At 41.5% G+C, this 22,651-nt stretch overlaps 2 protein-coding genes and 1 long non-coding RNA gene across 3 annotated transcripts in view; 2 read left to right on the top strand and 1 right to left on the bottom strand.

The window, feature by feature from the left end:
- The window catches only part of LOC146672878 (uncharacterized), a 210,235-nt gene that overhangs the window by 124,452 nt on the left and 63,132 nt on the right, over window positions 1–22,651 (bottom strand). The window lies entirely within an intron of this gene.
- Window positions 11,878–13,425, top strand: LOC146672882 (uncharacterized). The gene is made up of 3 exons (XR_014910424.1): window positions 11,878–11,898; window positions 12,122–12,217; window positions 12,666–13,425. It is a non-coding gene; the product is annotated as an uncharacterized LOC146672882 (long non-coding RNA).
- Window positions 20,847–21,566, top strand: LOC146672881 (uncharacterized). Its single transcript, XM_085402612.1, has one exon. The coding sequence runs from the start codon at window positions 20,847–20,849 to the stop codon at window positions 21,564–21,566; it is 720 nt and encodes a 239-aa protein (XP_085258738.1).

Here is a 22,651-nt window from a genome sequence, read left to right as displayed (position 1 = left end):
GAGCTCAGGCACTAAGCGACTGAGCGAGGGGGCGGGGCAGCTGCTGCCTGTGAGTGCGCTGTTGGAGAAACGCAGCCAGCCATACTAAGGAGAGCTTAAGTTTGACCAGGTACCAAAGAAAATCATTCGTACCGTACAAATAATGTAAATATGACGGTGCATCACGAAAGATTGATATCAAACTGATCACTTGACCCATATTACGTTACTTGCTCTTCAAGTGAATCAACAAATGGCGAAATGAAAAGCCGAACAAATGCTATTTTTTTCAGAGTCTTAGCTTACGTGTGTTTATTTCATATTTTCAGTTCTTACCCTCCCGACTAAATCGGTTTCAGTTATGTACTGAAATATAAGAATGGACATTAGAGGCTTCTTTCAAAGAAAAAACTCAGGTAAATGTTATTTTATATATTATGCTTTGTATGTTGTTCAGTATATTTCTATCCAAAACAAGGCTATGTCCACACGTACCCGGGTATTTTTGAAAACGCAGATTTTTCTATGCGTTTGCACCTTTCGTCCACACGTAAACGGCGTTTTTGGTCACTGAAAACAGAGATTTTTAAAAACTCCGGGCAGGGTAGATATTTTCTAAAACTCCGTTTTTGCATTTACGTGTGGACGAGAAAAACGGAGAAAACGCAGCGTCAAAGATGTGCGCCTTTTTTGACGTCACAGTGTGCGCCACGTTATTGTTTCGGTGAAATGAATTTCTACAATACTGTTACTGTTAATTCTACTCCCTGCAGTGTTTAAATGCTTACATATACACACAGTTACTGTCCCTCCACACATACGACTCGGTTCTGCTTCTATGCCCCAGCTTTGTTTACTTTTTCCCGCCGAGGCTTCTAGACTTCTGATTGGCCAACATTTCTACACGGTTAGGAATATAGCGCCACCTGCTGCTTTGGCATGTTCATAGCAGCGTTTTCCTTCATTTCTGCCTTTATGTGTGGACGGGGTTATTTTTTAAAACGAAAACGGAAAATCTCCGTTTTCAAAAATACCCGTGTACGTGTGGACGTAGCCCAAGAGGGATTTCAGTACACAGCAGGATATTCACATTTCGTTAGCTTCATAGCATAAGTGCCTAAGTCATTGACTTAGTCAAATGACTTAGGCAATTATGCTATGAAGCTAACGATTTGTAACCAGATATTTACACTTTAGGGAGAAAACATAAAACATTTTTACTGTACAACATCAATTTAGAGTAAACTTTTGTTTTAGATAAATATTGAAATATATTTTGAATTAGTTAAATGTCAGAATAAAGAGAGACAGAGCTTTCTGTTTTTTATCACTTTCATCAAATTTAGGAGTACATGTACACTAAGTTTATTGTTAATTAATAAGAAACTCCAGACGATTCCATTCTGAGCTGAAGAAGCTTCTGATAGGTTAGTAGAGTCCATGTGAGTAAACTGGTGGCACAGCTGTGGATGCATATAAGGCAAAACACAGAGCCTGTTTCTGTGACATGGGAACATCAAGAGATGTCAACCAAAACACCAGGAAAAGAACTGTGGAGCTCCATAAGTGTGGCTCAGTTTGAATACAATTTGGTGCCATTTGCAATTAAGAAATACAGATAGTTTCTCTCTTTACTCTTAAAGTTAACAAATGTTTTTTATATTTATCAATCTAAAAAAATAAACATTTAGTCTGATTTGATGTTACAATTAAAAAAGTGTTTTTATCTGAAGAGTTTGTAAATATCTGTATATTTGATGATTGTCAGCACAAAGAGAGAGAGAGGAACAGAGAGGGAGAGACAGAGGACAGAACAGTGATGAACAAGAGCAGGTGAGACTCACATGTTGGTCAAATGGTTGTTTACCAAAAGTATCACCGTATCACAGGTACTCATGTATCTCGTACCTAGTCAAAGGTACCCAAACTGGGTGTGGTCCCACACCCAGTTTCACACCTTGGCTCAGGCGATTAGAGGATCATCAGGGGGTCCTTTTGTCCCTCTGTGGGGGGAAACTCCTACTAGGTTTATATCTGGGACTCTCCACCATTTGACCTTAGAACTGAAGAAGCTTCTTGGATGAGAGGTGAAACGTCTTCAAGCAACTTAAAGAAGTCCAGACGCTTTTCTGTGCAAGCTCCTTTGACTACGATGACCTGGATGACTGAGAACCTTCACAGACATATCTCGTACCTAGTGTTTCTTTTTAGGTTTGTTATTTTTCAAATTCTACATTTATTAAGTTCTGCAGGCTTGTTTGCACAACAAGGCTAAATAATTATATAAACTTTTCTCAATCTAAATAGTGGACTTTGGTAGAATTAAAAAATAAGTGTAGTGCAGGTCTATGATGATTTTTAGTGCTACTATCATCTAGTTCTGATTCTGGTTCTGTCTTGGTTAAGTCCTCAGTAGTCCTGATTTTGAACTGTTGTAGTCCTGTTTTAATTCTGGATCAGTTCTGGGTCTGGTTGAATTGGGGTTTAGTCCTCGTGTCTTGATACAGCCCTGACTTTGTTCTGCCTTGCTGCTTAATTAAAAAACTAGTTTAAGGTGTCCTGCATATGTGATATATATTTTTCCCTATATGAAGTCATTCTTTTTTGAACAAAACTCAAAACAGAGCCTATTAATCTTTCAGTCATTTCTAACCCCCCCCCCCCCCCCCCCCCAAAAAAAAAAAAAAATCCCACATGTATACTACCCTTTAGGGCTAAGCCCCGGGTGTTTCAAATGTCTGGCTCCGCCTCTGGCATTACATTCAAACCAAGGCCTCTCTGATCCTCTGAGCGTCCACTATGGACCTGAATGTGGCTGTGTGTTTTTACAAAAACAGGAGTATGGGGCAACATGTTGTTGGTTAGAAATGCCTTAGTAAGCCTGTGTATGAGCGTGTATGCTGTAAAACATCAGAACTGTCTGGTGGAATTTGAGGATTAAATTTATGTGAATAAAAACTGTACAATGACTTTTCAGAACACAAAAGTAAGAACCATGATTTTTCAAACTTATACAATGAATGAACGATTTACAAATCTAACATACTCCTGATGTCTGTTTTTCTCTCAGATACATCAGACAAACAGATATTTCAACATGTATGATGGATGATTAATGAAATAACTGCACATCACAAATGTCACAGTACATCAGTCACACACCTTTAATGTTGTAGCAACAGTCTCTCTCTCAGCAGGTAAAACAGTGTGACAGCACAGGCATGTGTCATGGTTCAAACAGAAAATAACAAAGAAATGTATTTTAAAGCGGAAGTATTCACATGTTTGTCAGCAGGTAGCAACTCATACTATGCATCTGTTTCACTCTCACCTGTTAATCTCAGACAGCGTTTCCATATGAAACACATCTCTTTGTGTTTCATGTACAACTTGTGTGTCTCCCAGGAGCTGCTGTGCATGTTCGTTTATAGTGAACTAAACTGATCACAGTCAGAGTTTAAACATGTGGAGTCACACAGACATGATATACACTCATATAGTCACATGATCACAGGAACTCACCTGCCCGTGCAGGTATGAATGTATGAACCTGGTTTTATTCTTGGCTCTGATCCTCATCCTAGTTCCAGCTGATCGATCACAGATCAGAGAACCGATCAGTCTGTTTGTAGGATATTGATCAGCTGGCACAGCTGGGACAGACTCCAGCATCAAACCCACTGACCCATGTGAGTGTCTGACTGCCCTCTGTGTCCTCAGGGGCACAGCAACCTCCGACTGCTGAAGAAACAGTCTGAGGAGGAGGAGCTGGTGATGAAGAGCAGCCTGTGTGTATACAGTATCTGTTGTGTATTCAGCCCTGAGGAAGATGAAGATGCAGCCTTGCTTTGGTCTTCCTCTGCTAACAGCTAACTAACCTCAGCCAGATGTTCTGCAGCTGTTTGTCTCACATTAGAGGTTTATAATGATGATGATCGTGTTTCTGCTGATGGAGTGAAAATGCTTCATTTGAGTTAAAGTTCAAAGCTGCTGACTATCAGGAAGCGTCAGAGAAGATCAGACAAACATCATGAAACACCCCTCTGACCTCAGAGCTCCAATCAGAGCAGGAAGGACCCGTGATGAACTAACTTAGATAAACATGGACTATGAATGCAGAGCTGGTTTGGAGCTGTGGAGACTTACTGAGGAGTAAAGTGGACATGAAGGAGTCACAGAGGGAGGAGGAGGTGAACAGTGATGTTTGTTAGACAGGATCAGACTGAAGAGGGAACATAAGAAGAGTTTCATGCTGGATTTGAACAGGACAGGAAGATAAGCTCCGCCCAGCAGCTGAGTCCTCTCTGCTCACACTGGTGTTGGACTGCAACATCAGGGAGTCTGCTTCCACATCTGGTTTCCACAGCTGGAGGAAGCTGTCCCACGAGCACGCCTACGCCCCTCTGTCATTACTGAAGTAGTGATGGTGTTTAATCAGTGTGAGACTGTTTCACTGGTCCAAGCAGAGATTTACATAAATGAGCTTTTATGAGTTCTTATATTATCTGATCAGGCCGTTTGCTCCTGTTAAAGAGAAATGTGCATCGAACGTTGTGGGTATTCATGAGTCTAACAGTTTAAACCTGTGTGTGACGTTGTGTCCTTGAACGGCCCTGACAGACGGCTGTAGTCCATAATATTAATGTTTCCTGCTGACTGAAATAAGCAGCTGAGCTCTGTGAGGGCAGAGCTGCTGCTAACAGGTGAGTCTGTTACCTGGACTGGACTGAGTGAGCTGCTGTGTCACAGCTTTATCAGTGACACACTCAGCATGTGTGTGTGTGATATGTCACAGTGCTTGAAACACACATGAAAATATATTAAAGGTTGATTCTTTTTTCTTTTGGTTTGTGGAGCAAAAATCAGCAACGAAGAAACGCGAGCGTAAAACTTAAAAGGATTTGCGCACCTACATCATTATTTACGGTTTAAATTGTGCTGCCTTCAGGTGCACCTGGTAAACTCAGGAATCTCTACTCCAAACCACAGCAGGTTGTTTTAGAGGCTTTTCTGGGTTAATGTTGGTTTGTTGGCAGAAACATGTCTGTGATCGCTGTGTTGTTCTTTTTGATGCAGGATTTCATGTAACTCGGTGCTAAAATCATAACAATGAAGTTGAACAGTTCTAGTGCTCATGTGTTAGCTAGCATGCGTCAGCTAGCATGCGGCCTGTTTCAGTTGCTCCTGCTTTTACTCTTTACTCTAATTTTTTCTTACTTATTTCTTTGTCCTTTACTGAGTGTGTTCATCTGTTTAAAAGCTTTCTTTTCAAACATGTGGATCGAGAGAGTTTTTGTTCTGCTGTTGCTTTCACTGAGGAATGGGAGCGCAGCACAGCAGCTACACACCAGAGATCAGCTGAGCCGCCTGATGCTGCTGTTGCAGATTAACTGGTGTCTCAGATTAACTGGAGACGGTCAAACAGATGTGTGACAGACTTTAAGGAGCTGCTGCCAACAAACCAGCAAATAAACACTGAATATTTCATGTGTGACATTTGTGAGGTGGCCTTAAACACAGTCCGTCAGTCTTTTTGCTCTTGAACAGTGAAATATTAAAAACTGTCTGGAGTTTATTTGGTGATGTTCTCGTGCACGAGGCGAAAACAGCAAACAAACGTCACAGTAAATCTTTCCAGCTGATGTTAGGCATCCTCCACCTGCTGAATCCACTTCAGCCTCTTCCTGCTCATGTTCCTGTTCAGAGGCACAGTCGGCCTGTAAATGGAGAAAACTGAACACAGGAATATTTGGATTTGCTTCTTTTTCTCTGCTCATGTTCAACTTGTCTGATTCAAGCTGGGAATATTTATTAGAAACAAAGTGAATAATATTATTTTATTATCACGTTGATGCAGCACATGGTTCAGTTAGCTTTGTATAAACACGTTGTTAAGTCTAATTGTTGAATGTTGCCATTGTGTTTCTTAAATTTGTACAGTCTTAGTTTAAGCAGTAGGATCAAAGCCATCCCTTTGATCCTGACCACCTCTCCAGCCACTCTGTGCTGGGGGAGGTTTTATTGTAGATACATCCTATCTGAAAGATCTGTTTCTTCTGATGTAAGCTTCCTGGGTTTATGACCCTTTTGGTCAGCAGGAGGTCTCAAACACACACACATTCTCAAACACACACACACACACACACACACACACACACACACACACATATACATTCACATACAGTGCCTTGTCTTTGTAACCAAAGGGGGTTGCAGGGGGAGGTGTTTTGTAAACTATTGTTTGAAGTTTGTCAATAAAAGGCAGCGAGAGGAGGCCACCAGTGTGGTCATTTCGACGTGCTGGTCACAGATGAGAGGCCTCCCTTGCGCAAGAAATCGATCGAACACTGTTGCCTTGTTTTTCTTTCATGGGAATAAGTCCTGGATACAGCGGGGTCTGAGTTTAGACCCAACATTAATTGGTCCTACGAGCCGGAGTCCAAGAATTTCGCCGCACACTGAGGGGAGAGAGGACACGCCGCAGACTGTCGACAACCAGGCCGTTAGGACGCCTGACAAAGCCCTGGAGTGTTAAATTCGCGACCAGGCCGGTGGAATAGCGTCTGAACTCCCCTCGTGGACGGCGACTGACGGGATTCTAGGACTCTCCTGTGAACGAAACGCAACACAACGGTAAGCAATCAGAGAGCGTCTCTATAACCGTGTGAATGAATGTGGGATCCTAGAAACGCGTCACCGTGATTCTGCGTGAAACGCTTGAGTCCGGGGGAGCGCTGGTCACGAGAGCGCACGTGGACCCAAAACAATAGAGAGCGGCTACGGGCTGTGCGTTAAACGTGAGTCCGGGAGCGCGCTAGCCGCGTGAGAGAGACGCAGGCTTCTCCGCCGTTTGGGGCGTAGAGAGTTCTCCGCCGTTTGGGGCGTGGAGAGAACCTAGGTTCGGAGTCCGGAATCTCCGCCATTCGGGGCGTTTGAGAGTTTTCAACAGAGAGCGCTAGCTGTGCGTGCAGACGCAAGCGATAGGCCTATGTTGTGTGTGTGTGCGGGCCAGACGTGGTCTGCATGAGTGTGGCTGATTGTTGTCTTGTAATGGGAATAAAATGTGTAAGTCTGCTTTAGAAGGAGATGTAAAATTTATGCAGAAAGTTTTACCAGGCAGCACGCAGTATAGGTTGTTGGTGTAAGAAATGTGGATTTGAAGGGACATTAGTGGAAGTTAAGTGTAAAATGCTGGTAGAAAGAATAGCTGTAAGTGTAGCAGGTAAAACAGGGAAAGCGAAGCAGAGGAAGGAATTGCAGTTAGCAGTTGCTAAGTTGTGGCTGGAGCAGGTTCAGAAGAGGAGAGAAGCAAGAATGTTAAAAGAGCAATATTGCAAGCAGTAGTTGTGAAACCTGAGGATGAAACTACAGCTCAATCCACTGCAACTACTCTAGAACAACACCGTAGAAAAGCATTAGAAAGAGCAAGAATGTTAGCAGAAAGAAGAGCCAGAGAAGAGCGTGAGAGAGCAGAGGCAGAAAGTGGAGGAGAGATTAGAGGCATATTAGGAGCAGCATTGAGTCCAATACAGACTAGGCAAGGTAGGAAACAGAAAGTAAAGTTAGTGAACACAAACGTTACAACTACATATCCATCCCTGACACAACACAAAAAAACCCAAAAAAACATGGTGTTTCTGTAACAGAGTGTGAAGATGAAGAAAGTTTTTCTCCTGATCAATTCGGCGAGTGTGAGAGTGTCTGACATCATGGTGTGTGTGAAAGGTATCCAGCTGGGGCAGACGTGATTCTGCAAGTCACCTGCCCAGTGGACAAAAAGAAATAAAATAGTTGTGTGGATGAATGATAGCATGATGAGTGTTTGGTGTTTCTCAGTCTGAAACAGCTGTAATGCTATTTTCTGTTTTGGAGAAAAGTACAGTTAAAGAAAAAAACAGAGAGATGTGTGTTGTTTTAAGCAGTGATGAGAATAATGGAAGTGTGATGAGAGATGAACACAAAAACATACTGAAAATGCATTAACTATACTAACCCCACATGCATATACACATACAATGATACTCATGAGACCAGACAGCATCTTAAGCATGAGATTCTGTTTGTCATCTTGTCCAAGTCACTAGTAAGATGAAAGTGATACATAGACTAGTGGACTGAATATTATAGGAGGACAGATGGTTGCATCATAGAGGAGGAAACAGAATGCTGATGAGAGGTCTTAAATGAGTGAGCTGAGTGAGTTGATTGTGAGTTTCTGGTGTGTGAAGAAGTTTTACCATGGCACACGAGAAGAAACTTATTATGTGCTAAGACAACAGGGTTATGCTGTATGTTGTGTGTATGGCTGATTGGATGAATGTTTGAGATTAAACTGGCTGTTTGATTTGTCTTTTGTTACTAAGTTGAACCTGCCAATTGGGTTGTGACGATTTATCCCCCTGGCATGAAGAACACGTGTCATGACTTAAACAAGGCCTTTCTTTCCTTTGATTTCCTTTATTTTCTTTCTTTTATTTTGTTACTTTCATGGTGCACTGAAAGTTTTGTTTGATGATCTCCGTTTGAGCAGATCTGCACGATTAGAACCGAAGCGTCGTCGAGAAAACTGTTGAAAAGTGAGCTTCTCCAAAATTAAAATGGGCTCTTATTTGGGACAATCAGGAAACAAGTTCCTGTCCAAAAGGATTCAACGAGGAAATCCAGTCTAAATTATTTTTCTTTTTGAAATGACGTTGTTTTGCTGAGCGTGGAAACGAATGCGACGATAATTTCTACAATCAGCAAAAGAAGGAATCACTGAGTGAATGAGTAAGAATTTTAAAATAAATGGGGAACTGACTGACTGACTTAACACCATTGTGTGAAGTCAACCCCCACCTGACAAAGGTGTGGATGTATCTCTGTGTGTGTCTCTGTTGCAGGAGCAGAAGGAGACCACAGGAGGAAACTTGGGTCACATGACTATGTGAACTCTGAAAATTTAACCTTTTTAGTTTAAATTCTCTGTCTGTGAATTTACCATGTGTGTGTGTGTTATTCACTAACTTGTGTTGCTCACAGACATTACTGTGAGAAAGTGTATACACCTGCGCAGCGCTAACATTTACATTTCTTTTTACAGCAGATGGTTAATCATGTGATTTGTAAAGGATTCAGCACAGACAGACAAGTGACGATTGAACAGATGTGCAGTGGTTACAGAATAGTTACATGGAGCTCATTATCTGACCACACTGTTGGGCTCATGGTGAGTGACAAACTTAAGTAAAGTCACTGATTACAATGTGGAATGACATTGAGATGTTAAATAATTTGGAACAATTATGGGAAAAAGTAGGAGTTTAATGAGTTTAGAATAAACCTGCAATGACACTTGTCTCTGTGATGCTGAATACTTTATTACTCTTATGATCTATAGTTGGTTGCAAATGTGAAGTTGTTTTAAATTTAAGACTTTGTCTTCTGTGATACAGGAGCTGGGAGTTAAACAAGCTGAACATTTAAGTGCTGACTAATGTTTTTACACAGGGTTACAGCTTGGAGTGAAGCTGCTCCAAGAGACAAACCCTGGAGATTGTTTTAGGGAGACTGTGCAACACTCTTGTACATGTCTCATTGGGGAGTTGACACATGGCGAAAGCCGTGTGGCGAGAGGAGTGTCATTTTTTCAATTTGTAGATGTCGTGAGGTGCCATGACGAGAAGGAGTGGCTGAGAGGATCGCCCACAAAATGGAAGCTGAGGGAGCGTGCCAAGCTCCAAAAAGTGACAGCGCAGAGGAGGTCCAGCGATGGACTTGTGGTTCTGTGAACAGCACAAATGCCAGGTGACTGTAAAATAACTAACAGCACTTTTTCCACAAGTGAAGCCAGTAACTTACTATCCTAAAAGATTAGCTCCAGTTGCTCGTGCTTTACCTCCATGCGTGAGATCAGTATGTGCAGCAGCTTAAGCTGTACAATGTTTCAATCAAGAAAATCAAGAGATGTCAACCAAAACACCAGGAACAGAACTGTGGAGCTCCATAAGTGTGGCTCAGTTTGAATACTATTTGGTGCCATTTACAATTAAGAAACACAGACAGTTTCTCTCTTTACTCTTAAAGTTAACAAATATGTTTTTTATATTTATCAATCTAAAAAAATAAACATTTAGTCTGATTTGATGTTACAATTAAAAAAGTGTTTGTGTTTTGATCTGAAGAGTTTGTAAATATCTGGTTTCAACTGTATATTTGATGATTGTCAGCACAAAGAGGGAGAGAGGAACAGAGAGGGAGAGAGGAACAGAGAGGGAGATGGAGAATGAGGACAGAACAGAGATGAACAAGAGCAGGTGAGACACACATGTTAGTCAAATGGTCGTTTACCAAAAGTATCACCGTATCACAGGTCCTCATGTATCTCGTACCTCGTGTTTCTTTTTAGGTTTGTTATTTTTCAAATTCTACATTTATTAAGTTCTGCAGGCTTGTTTGCACAACAAGGCTAAATAATTATATAAACTTTTCTCAATCTAAATATTGTACTTTGGTACACTGTAAACCCGAATGTTCAAAGTAATTAAATAGATTAAGTAGTGTATACTCAAAGTCTTTAAAAAGTTCTGTTAACTTAAATATGTCAAGTTCGTGTAACATGTTCTTCTTTTTGAGTAAATGAAACTAATAATATTTGATTGAATTTAACTATTTCTATATTAAGTAAGCATCACTTAAAATCATAACTTAAGCACAACGTAACACAGTTAAGTTAGGACATATAAGAATGGTAAAGTCCTGTTATTTTTGTTGTTTCAAGTATAGGATTTAATAATAAACTTAATTTATGTAGCACATGCTAAAATACAATAAAATCTCAAAGTGTTTCACCAAATAAGTGAAATCAAATTGTCTTAAATGCATTAGTGGAAGACAAAATGTATTTATTTTAATATTCATTGTTTTATCAATGTATCCTACATATATATTTTTAATATTTTCCGCAAGTGTTGAGCAGCTGCAGGAATCAATTTTTATTCCGAGTTAATCTCTGATTCACCCTCCGAAGCGGAAGGCGGCGCTAATGAGCATTAATACGAAACACAGAAGAAGTAAAGGTATATGGGCGGGAACAGCACCAAAGAGGCAACACGGACGACTGGAGAAAGTTGGACCTAACCGCAGCAACTAGCATCACTGGACTTACAGTAAGTTTTCAATGTTGATATTAGTTTATTGTTAAAATACGAATATTTAGTTGTATTTTGGGTGCGTGTCGAAAAGAATAGCAGAAATGTCGGGTCCGTGTTTTTTATGTGCTTTGCTGCTCTCCCCGAAGGAAACTTTGCGCTTGCAGAGCTAGCATTAAGTTGTTGTAATGAGGGTCGCAGGCTGTTTAAAAAGTTAGATACTACTTGTTCTAGAGGTGGCGCCCGGTCGCCTAGTATGAAACAAAGTGTTTTAATCTCTCTAAATTTTTAAACCCCCTCTCATGACTCAGAATAGTTGGGTCCAAACAAGCCCGTTGTCCCTGCAGTTACACAACGGAGATGCCTGTCTGCAGTGAGAGTGCTTTCAAGCTGTTTTCTTGTTAGAAACGCTATATTTTAAACTATATGTGCAGGGTTAGGGTTGTGAAGGAGTGAAGGAGCTCTTGGACCTCTGGCCTGCTCTAAAAATGGAGTCTGAGGTAATATGGATCAGCTCTCTTTAAAATGAAAATTGTAATTCTTACTCATGTGGCAGCTTTTTGCTGCTTTATAAAGATGTGCGAGATTCTTCAAATTGAACTGTATTGTCCTTCTGCTGTAGTTGTATGCAGAGTTTCAGCGGATTACAAATCAGAACCTGGCCAATACATTCTACGCTGAACTTGACCGCCATCTTCCTCGACTGATGACCTTATTCAGACAGAAGGCATCAAAAACTGGGAAGACAGCTGATGCCCTGGCTGAAAGTCTAAGAATTCACAATGAACAGGTAATAATAGATTGTTACACATTTCATAGGTTGAACCAGTGGAACATTGGACAGGTTCAATGATTTAAATGAGCTTTTTGAATTTTGCTATTACTCCACTTTGTGTTTGCTATTTGTCTGACTGTGAACAGGTTATTTGTGGACATATGTTCTGATTTGACTGTTGTTGTTGTTGTTCAGTAAACTCACCAGTATATACAATTCTGTTTTTATCTGGAAATAGGAAATCCATGATATCCACACCAAGCGCACTACCGTTCTCCACGCCCTTCCTGTCTATCTGCGTGAGGATGTCTCTGGATTTTTCAGAACCTGCACTGTGAGTGTCCTTAAGTATCTAACAGATACTACTGTGTATATAAACAGTGCATCAAAGTACAAACATGTATTTTGATGCACTGTTTGGACTTATCTTTGTTTAGTCTACCCATAAGGTTTCCATGTATGGTCTTTTCTGTCTCCTCACTACGAATGAACTGAATTGGTGTTTTGTTGAAAGTGATAAGATGTTTAGTAAAACATTTTCCTGTGTATTTCCTTTAGCTTAGTTTCAGTCTATCTCACACCACTTGATTCTCTGGTGAATTAGCTGATTTATGTGTGCAGAACATGGATCTTCTGTTTTTCACCTCTTACAGTGAGACTCAGGTCTCCCTTGTAAAAGAGGTATTGGATCTCAATGGGAGTTGGTAAAATGAGAAATTATATGTCGTCTGTTGTATTTCTTGGGTTAGATTGTGATTAGTATCTCTTTTTCATTAATTCAGGACGAATCTGATGAGTTGGAGCTTGATGGTGTTGAAGTGGCCCTCTTCACTGTCATTAGTGACCATGACACGACAAGTCCAGTTCACTACCAACCTGTGAAAATCTCTGTCGTCATTGAAAGTGATGCCGTGTTCAGTCTCCCCAGATTTGGTGAAGCCTTCCTGGTAATGTTTGGACTGATCTATGCACCTCAGCTACCCCAAAGCCCTGACCAACACTTTAGAATTTACTCAAAAGATTTTACTTGGTCTAGAAAGTGGTAAACTGTCACCCAGGTTACAGACCCTCAAGAATGACTTGGTTATGTAGGAACTCATCTGAAAGAAGGATGCAGGGTGAAGCATTATAAAAGGCTAGTTCAAAGTTCTCTCCTTTTATCTAAATAATGCCTCAAAACGTTATTGCATTCAGCCAATAGGTCCAAACTATACAACGTGCCTTTGTTCTCATTAACATAATGCAAAGCAACACTAATGTTTTGTGTGTTTTAATGTTTTTCGTAATACTATTTCCAAAACATTGTGGGCTGCGCAAGATGACCTAAATTTCACTGTTTGATACTGGTTAATGTAAAACAAATAGCATTGTAATTCACTCAAATTGCTGCCCTGTTGCCTTATTCAGATATTCAGATATTATTCAGATATTAGCCAGAGAGCCAAAAGCCAGAGAGCCAGAGAGCCAAAAGCACATTTTGATATTATTTATTATTATTTGGCATTATTTTTCATTACTCTGACAGTTTTCCTGACTAAACAATTTTTGGTCTACTTATTTTAATTTATAAATGTTTTTGTTAATTATTTTTAATTTATTTATTTATTTTTAAAAAGAAATGTATTTAATTTCAACATAGTGCTAAAAGGGAGCAGGCAAGATACTGTTCAATGGCAGATGTTTATGACTTTTGCATATTAAGTTACCGATACTCAGTGTAATTGAGGCAATCAATTGCCTCAAAAATTTTAAGTTTTGGGTCACATGTTTTTAAGTATCAAGTAGTCAACATATTTGACTAACGTGTACTTAAAATAATGACAACACAAACTAATAAACATTTGAGTTTTGTTAACATAAAAATGTTGTGGTTGTGTACTTATTTTTTATAAGTTCTGTGAACTTATTTCTTTGAATTTGTAAACTTGAAACTTTAAGTCATATTAACTGCAAATATTTGAGTTGACCGTTCTCAAAAGATACAAGTACCATGTAATCCAAACTTTTATGTTCTGGAAAAATTTGACTTTTGAGTTGATCAACTCAAAAAAATTGAGGCAATCGATTGCCTCAATTTTTTTGAGTTCTGGTAACTTATTCGGGTTTACAGTGTAGAATTAAAAAATAAGTGTAGTGCAGGTCTATGATGATTTTTAGTGCTGCTATCATCTAGTTCTGATTCTGGTTCTGTCTTGGTTAAGTCCTCAGTAGTCCTGATTTTGAACTGTTGCAGTCCTGTTTTAATTCCGGATCAGTTCTGGGTCTGGTTGAATTGGGGTTTAGTCCTCGTATCTTGATACAGCCCTGACTTTGTTCTGCCTTGCTGCTTAATTAAAAAACTAGTTTAAGGTGTCCTGCACATGTGATATATATTTTTCCCTATATGAAGTCATTCTTTTTTGAACAAAACTCAAAACAGAGCCAATTAATCTTTCAGTCATTTGTACCCCCCCCCCCCCCCAAAAAAAAAAATCCCACATGCATACTACCCTTTTGGGCTAAGCCCCGGGTCTTTCAAATGTCTGGCTCCGCCTCTGCTGTGCGCCATGCTTTTCGGCCAAGTTTCATGGACTGGACCTTGGATTCATCAGGTGTTTCAGCCATTATCACTAGACACCCTCATCCAAGGAGGGTTGGTCAGGCCCTGGTTTATGTAAAATTGTTATTTCTCTTCTTCTTTCTTCTTTTTAGTTTCCTACAGTTTATTTTCTATTCACTGCAACTGAGAAATAATCAGAGGTGACTGACTATAAAGCAGATTTCAGGATTTTACTGCTTTTAACAGATTTTTTCTCAAAATCTTGACACTGTTCGATGTTGTGCTGTTTTGAGCAGGAACAAAGTAACACCGTCGCTGTATGGCTCACAGTGAGAATATGTTGTAGTGGATTTTTGTATGACATGTATACCTATATATCTAATGTGGTGGATTTTTGTACCTATATATCTATCTGAATATATATAAAAATAAAAAAACCACCCAGCACACCCCTGCGGGCGGTTTATCCTTCAAGCTCGGGTCCTCTACCAGAGGCCTGGGAGCTTGAGGGTCCTGCGCAGTATCTTAGCTGTTCCCAGGACTGCGCTCTTCTGGACAGAGATCTCCGATGTTATTCCCGGGATCTGCTGGAGCCACTCGCCTAGCTTGGGAGTCACCGCACCTAGTGCTCCGATTACCACGGGGACCACCGTTACCTTCACCCTCCACATCCTCTCGAGCTCTTCTCTGAGCCCTTGGTATTTCTCCAGCTTCTCGTGTTCCTTCTTCCTGATATTGCTGTCATTCGGAACCGCTACATCGATCACTACGGCCGTCTTCTTCTGTTTGTCTACCACCACTATGTCCGGTTGGTTAGCCACCACCATTTTGTCCGTCTGTATCTGGAAGTCCCACAGGATCTTAGCTCGGTCATTCTCCACCACCCTTGGGGGCATCTCCCATTTTGACCTCGGGACTTCCAGGTTATACTCGGCACAGATGTTCCTGTACACTATGCCGGCCACTTGGTTATGGCGTTCCATGTATGCCTTGCCTGCTAGCATCTTGCACCCTGCTGTTATGTGCTGGATTGTCTCTGGGGCATCTTTACACAGCCTGCACCTGGGGTCTTGCCTGGTGTGATAGACCAATGTCATTGCTATATAGCCTGGTAGTGTGGATCAGTGAATCGATGTCTCGTTCACTCTTGGCATACAGCTTGATGTCATCCATGTACAGGAGGTGGCTGACAACTGCTCCGTTCCGTAGTCGGTATCCGTAGCCAGTCTTGTTAATGATCTCACTGAGGGGGTTCAGGCCTATGCAGAACAGCAGTGGGGACAGAGCATCTCCTTGGTAGATCCCGCACTTGATGGTGACTTGTGCTATGGGCTTGGAGTTGGCCTCTAGTGTTGTACGCCACATCCCCATTGAGTTCCTAATGAAGGCTCTCAGGGTCCTGTTGATCTTGTATAGGTTTAGGCATTCCAGTATCCAGCTGTGGGGCATTGAATCATAGGCCTTCTTGTAATCAATCCAGGCAGTGCACAGGTTGGTCAGTCTGGTCTTGCAGTCTCGGCTGACTGTTCTGTCTACCAGTAGCTGGTGTTTTGCGCCTCTGGTATTCTTGCCAATTCCTTTCTGTGTCCCGCTCATGTATTGACCCATGTGCCTGTTCATCTTAGCCGATATGATGCCTGACAGGAGCTTCCATGTAGTACTGAGGCAGGTTATTGGTCGGTAGTTGGAGGGGACCGGTCCCTTCTTGGGGTCCTTGGGGATCAGGACCGTCCGACCTTCGGTTAGCCATTCCGGGTGTCTCTCGTTAACTAGCAGCTGGTTCATTTGGAGTGCAGTCAGCTTCTTTAGCCAGTAGGTGTGAACCATGTCGGGCCCTGGTGCTGTCCAACTCTTCATACTGGAGACCCTTTCTTGGATATCTGCCACTGTGATGGTTACTGGACCCTGTTCAGGGAGGTCGCTATGGTCTGCCCTCAGATCCACTAGCCACTGAGCATTGCCGTTATGGGTTGCGTCCTTCTCCCATATGCTCTTTATGGTCTAGCTTAGGGCTGGGTATCGTCACTGATTTCTAGAATCGATTCAATTCCGATTCACAAGGTCCCGAATCGATTTGATCCACGATTCGATTTAATTCGATTCGATTCGATTCGATTTAAATCTGGGAAATTTTGACAGTCAGAAATATAATTCAGATCAGTACATTTACATATTTTTGTATCAATAAAAAGGAAGCTGACACACGCAAGACTTTATCACAGGTGTGAGCATCACAGCAGATGCCTTTGTGTCAAAGTAGCTGAAGATAAAACACAGAAAAACATGAAGGTGATTTTCCTGGCCTGGGATTTTATAAAAAATATTTTGCAGTACATCAAAAACGAAAGAAAACCATTAATTAATTAATGAACATTACCTCTGACGTTACAGCGGTTTTATTAGAGACAAGGCTAAGCATTTTGCATTTTGAATAATTTTAAAAAGTTTCAATTTGTTCAGTATTGAACAGCAGAAATGAGGTTTTCTTTTCGGAAGAATGTAAAAGGGAAAAAAACAGCGGCCGACAGCGCTGTAAGCAACAGTAGACTTGTGGGTAACAAGCAAGGGAATAATGAAGAAAGCGAAACTGTTCTTGAAGTACAGAGAGAGAGAGAGAGAGAGAGAGAGAGAGGGAGGGAGAGAGAGAGAGCTGCGCATCGCGATGGAAGCAAAACAGTAAAAGTCAGAGTGAATTCATGACGATGTTTATGTGAAGCGTAGTTTGGATCTTCTTTTGCTGCTGGTTCGGTCAATATTGTTTGGAGAGACATCAAACCAACAGCTTTAGAATCAGCGCATAAAGGGCGTGAACACAAAGCGCCGACCCGCCGAAACATCAGAATCAGCAAGCTGTCGGCTTCCAGCCCCGACTGTGAGAAAGGCGACATCTAACTGATTCTGATCCGCAGGTCGCGCTGTGTGTTTAAGTCTTTGCGCAGAAGCTGTGTTCCTGCTCTCATTTACTGTCTTAACTGTTTGGTGGTTGTTGAAATTTTGTGAGATGTCACCAGAGATTCTGGCATTTCGGGCAAAATAAATTTATATTAAAAAATCGATTCAGGATTTTAATGAATCGATTTTACGTTATCCAAGCCAGAATCGATTTTAATCGATGAATCGATTATAAACACCCACCCCTAATGTTGGGCCATGAAGGCTACACCAACCCATCCTTAAATTTCAGGGAAATTAAGGACGCATTTGAGGGCCACAGTCTAGCTGCCTTAAATCTGCTATAGTAGAGATACTCTTGTTTCTCTTGGTCTACAATATTCATCGTGTTTAACTCTGGACCCATCCTGGCCAAGTGGGACCCTGAGAGAGAACAAAGGATGCACCTGGCATCAGTAACAAGCTACAGGCTCCTTGCACATCATGCGCCCATGCCCAGTATCCTGCTACCCAAAGTTCAGTCCATCAAGAACAAGCTTGAAGACTTCAGGGCCAGAGTTAATTCTAGAGAGACATCCGGGACTGCCACCTCTGCTTCAGTGAGACATGGCTAAAACCTTGCAGCTCGCAGACTTCTTTTCGGTTTACCGCATGGACAGAAAACAGAGTCAGGGCAGAAAAGAGGTTGTCTGATGGCTAACAACAAATGGTGGGACAGAGCAAGCAATTCTCCACTGACATGCTCTTGCTCACCCAATCCGGAACTTTTGATTATTAAAAGTTGCCCTTTCTATCTCTCTCAAGATTTCACTGTGGTCATTGCCTTATTTGAGCTACCTGAGGCTGTCACACAACAACAAGCACTTCATTCACTTCGCCGTGCTTACTATTATGGGAGACTTTAACAGAGTAAATCTCAAACACACTTCATAATCTATAACAGCACATCACCAGCCCCACCAGGAGCACTAAGACATTAGACCACTTCTACACTCTGTTCAAGGACTGCTACAGAGCACAGTGTCTTCTGGCATTTGGAAAATCGGACCATGCCGCCACCTTCCTTATGCCTGTTTACAAACAAAGGCTAAAGCAGGAAGCACCAACCCACGCTGTCCGGGCCCTGAACAAGGTGTAGGACTTGACTGTAATGCTTCACGTCACTGCATGCATTCTTATTAGCACTTCCTAAATTGTTATTTGCACATTATTTTGTTTTTTACTGTAAATTTCTATATTTTCAATCTGTAAATGTTGTAAATTTCTTTACTGTACTTAAATAGTTGGGCATTGCACAGCAATAAGTATTTCACTACATGTCGTACTGTGTATGATTATGTGCGTTACAAATAACATTTCAATTTGAATTTAAAAATAATCAACCTATCTCTAATGATCGGCTATGTACCACAGGCCTTCAAGCTGGCTGTAGTTAAACCTTTACTCAAAAAGCATCTCTAGACCCAGCAGTCTTAGCTAATTATAGGCCAATCTCCAACCTTCCTTTCATATCAAACATCCTTGAAAGAGTAGTTGTCAAACAGCTAACAGATCATCTGCAGAGGAATGGTTTATTTGAAGAGTTTCAGTCAGGTTTCAGAGCTCAGCACAGCACAGAAACAGCTTTAGTGAAGGTTACAAATGATCTTCTTATGGCCTCTGACAGTGGACTCATCTCTGTGCTTGTCCTGCTAGACCTTAGCGCAGCGTTCGATACTGTTGAATATAATATCCTATAATAATAATAATGATAATGGATTACATTTATATAGCGCTTTTCGAGACCCTCAAAGACCCTTTACAATGCCACTATTCATTCACTCTCACACACTGGTGGAGGCAGCTACAGGTGTAGCCACAGCTGTCCTGGGACAGACTGACAGAAGCGAGGCTGCCATATCGCGCCATCGGCCCCTCTGGCCAACACCAGAAGGTGGTAGGTGATAACGTCTTAATACTTACAGTATACACGGGATACATGGAACCCACATTGGGCCCAGAGATTATGAAGATTTTTATTATAACTTATTGCTGCAGTTAGTGTAAAATTCATAGTAAATCATAATCAAAGTCTAGCACTCAGCTGCACAGGATACTCAGAGTTCTCAGGAGGCCTAAAGCAGGCTACAGCCAGAGGCTGTGTCAATCAAACGACAGGAAATGTTTTGAGAAGTACAAAAGATTCACAAAAGGTGAAATTGGTCATTCTTTGTTCTTCACACTGTGCTGTGTTGATGATATGTGACTTGTCTCTGCTTGTGTGGTATTTCATAATCTGATGTATCAAATGGGTGGAGAAAGTAAAAATTAAAAACTGAGTAAACACCATGGCCGAAGAGGATTTGGAGAAACTCAACGCGAGTTGAGACAAGAACACACTGACAAAGTCCGGGTGTGGAGACGAAATTCTACTCGGTAGAGTTTAAAGAAATTGTAAGTTTCCCTTCTTACTTCATTTGACTTATTATAGATTATTGATGAGTGGAGACAAACATTTTATTTTTAAAAAAAAAAGTCATCGAATGACTATTTGAATTGTTTCAAAACAGAAACTGTGTGGTTTTTTTCTGTGAACAAAACTGTTGTGTTTTTATTGAACCAGTCTGTAATGCTTTGCTGGCTAATGTCAGCTTGGTTTTAGTAGAAACCTGCTGCTCCCTAGTTAATTTGAATAGACTCACAGCTGTAACTGTGGAGAGCATGTGTGATCATATTCTGGGAATGACAGCAACAGAATAGTTAGTTCATCATGTTTTCTGCCTGTTGGGGATGTTTGTTGTTTTGATTTCCTTTTGGATTTGTGGATTTTGTGATGTGGACCCTTTTCTATCAACAACAATGCAGCTAATAACCAGTAGTAGGTAGTTTCCAGTTTCATTTCATGTCGTGTTTATACATTAGGGTTCTTTACCACCTGCTTTCAAAGAGTTATGTGTTTTTATTGTAATATCTGATCTGTCTTGCCTCTGACATTTGCCCTCAATACAGTAAAAATGACTAGAGATCAAAACTACTGAGACTAAACCTAACAAGAAGTAAACTGAATTGAAATAAAATAAACAAAATAAGGAAAAACCAGATTAGAAAATATAAAACGATAATAACTCTTGTCAACAAACAGAAATTCTTTTTGATGAATAAATAAAAACATGAAGCTGTGAACAGTTGATGTAAAAGTGTACTTCTATATTTCTTGTTAAACATGGTTACAGCTTTGATGTTCAAAGACACACCAGTAGTAATACGATGGCACTAGTCCAAGATGGCGGCCAACCAAACCGGTTTGACAACCGGTTTGACCGGTTTCGTGCGTGTGCGCATGCACGTTCAGGTGTGCTACCGGTTATGCTTGTTCATACCCTCTGGGCGGGAACGACTCCTCCTAGTGGGATGTGCTAGGTTGTATAGGTATAAAAGTGATCCTTTCACATTCTAAGAGCATCACCGCCACGGCCTGAGGAGCACCGACACATCGCGCTAAGGATCCCCGACGCATCGACCTATGGAGCACGGAATGACATCTGCATCAACCATGACACCCAGCCAGGACATCGCCCATGCCACAACCGCTCTAGGTATGTCTTCAGGAGTATGCAGTCGGGGTCCTCAACGTAAAAAGCAACGCTGTGGAAACGCCGTAGATGGAACTGTATTTAAGTTAGAATATCGAGGCGCCGAAGGGTATGTGTATGCCATTAAATATAGCGAAGGGGCAGTTGTGCTTAGTGTAGATTGTGGCGAGGGATTGTTTTGGGGGGAACCCCAAGTCATGTCTACTAAAAACTGGAAGCTCTTCCGCACCGTAGTGTGTGCGGACCTGGACAATGTGGGCTTCCCAGAGCTGCTGTATGTTTCCCAGTGGAACAGTGCATCAGGCCCTGAGCTTTACAGGGTTGAGGCTGATCGTTTCAATCGCAACCCAGACGACTTTATTTTTCTCAGTGTATGTGATGACAGGGAGAGTCTTATTGCTTCCAGAGGTCTTGAAAAGTGGAGGTTAAATCCTTACCCTCTAAACCTCGAAGAGCGCACAAGATGGTTTAAGGACTTGTTTTTTATACAGTGGTGCGACTGGAGAGGTTTGTCGCGTCTGTTTAGCCAGATTGATGACGCGATCAAGAGGGACAGACTCAACACGGCGTACGAGAGTATTAGAAAACGCCTTGTTTTTGACGATCTGGCGAGTTGTCCGAAGACTGGTTTGCCTGCTACCCTGTGCAAACCTAAAATCATAAGACCTTCCAACAGCTAAACAATAAACTGGTAGGTTTAATGTGCGGGTGTGTTGGGGTTGAGTGTGTATCTATGTGACAAATTAACAGGTTGTGGTTTTCATTTTACAGAGCATGACATGCCCTCTTGGGACCTGTTGGAGTCACCATCAACAGAGCTGCTAATCCCGACCCCCCAGACTCCACCACCCTCACCACAATGCTCGCAGGACCCCCTCATATCAGACTTGTGGGAGGAAACTGTAATCGACATCAAACTCGCAACTCTCCACCTGTTGATGTTGGCTTTGAATGAGTTTCTACAAGAGACATGTTACGGATGCCAAACAGGCCACCCCAGTCAGGTGCAACACAGCTGCTTGCAGGAATTGTCTGAGTATTTCTTCGACACCTACTATGATGATGTGATGATAAGGCTCCAGACTGACCGATTCATCCCTGCCATCCGGCTGTTTGTACGCTCATCCACTGCAGATGGGTCTGGAACACAAATCCGCAGAGTTGCAGAACACATCATGTGTGAACTGAGATCAGAGCGATATATAGTATGCGCCATTAATGACAACATTGGGCACATGCTAGATGTAAGTACTTGCGCCCGCCGTGTTAAACCAGCCATGCTCCGCATGATTGGAAACTACTGGGCTGGGTTACATCTGGTTTAATGTGGGCTGTTCAAGTATCCATTGTCTGTGATTGTGTCTTTGTGAAAATTAAATAAAAAGACGTGTTAACATCAACATCTTAGTCATTTGTGGTTTGTAAATCATGGAAAGCACATTGCATAAAATATATCATGATCCAGCCCATCCTGCGGGGTTAGCCAGTTTAAATAAGCTTAAATAAGCTACGTATAGCGGCAGGGGAGGCATCAGGTGTAACACCTCCACTATCTCAGGTCAAACATTATTTAGAACAAGACGACACTTACACACTCCATAAACCTGCGAGGATCCATTTCCCCAGAAATAGAGTATTGGTGACAGGGGTCGACAAACAGTTTCAAGCCGATCTGGTTGACATGTGTGAATATGTGATCATGCGGAGCATGGCTGGTTTAAAAAGCTTCAGCTTCACCCATGGCTCCAACACCATTGTGAAGTTT

Source organism: Rhamphochromis longiceps, linkage group LG3 (assembly GCF_057381845.1).
Source record: "Rhamphochromis longiceps isolate RC_006_pf linkage group LG3, R_longiceps_female_GT1.1, whole genome shotgun sequence".
NCBI classification, from domain to species: Eukaryota; Metazoa; Chordata; class Actinopteri; order Cichliformes; family Cichlidae; genus Rhamphochromis; species Rhamphochromis longiceps.
The sequence above is the reverse complement of the archived record's forward strand: the minus strand, read 5'-3'. Positions and strand labels throughout refer to the sequence as shown.

Coding starts and splice junctions, on each gene's coding strand:
- LOC146672881 (XM_085402612.1), top strand. CDS start 20,847: ATGACACCCAGCCAGGACATCGCCCATGCCACAACCGCTCTAGGTATG.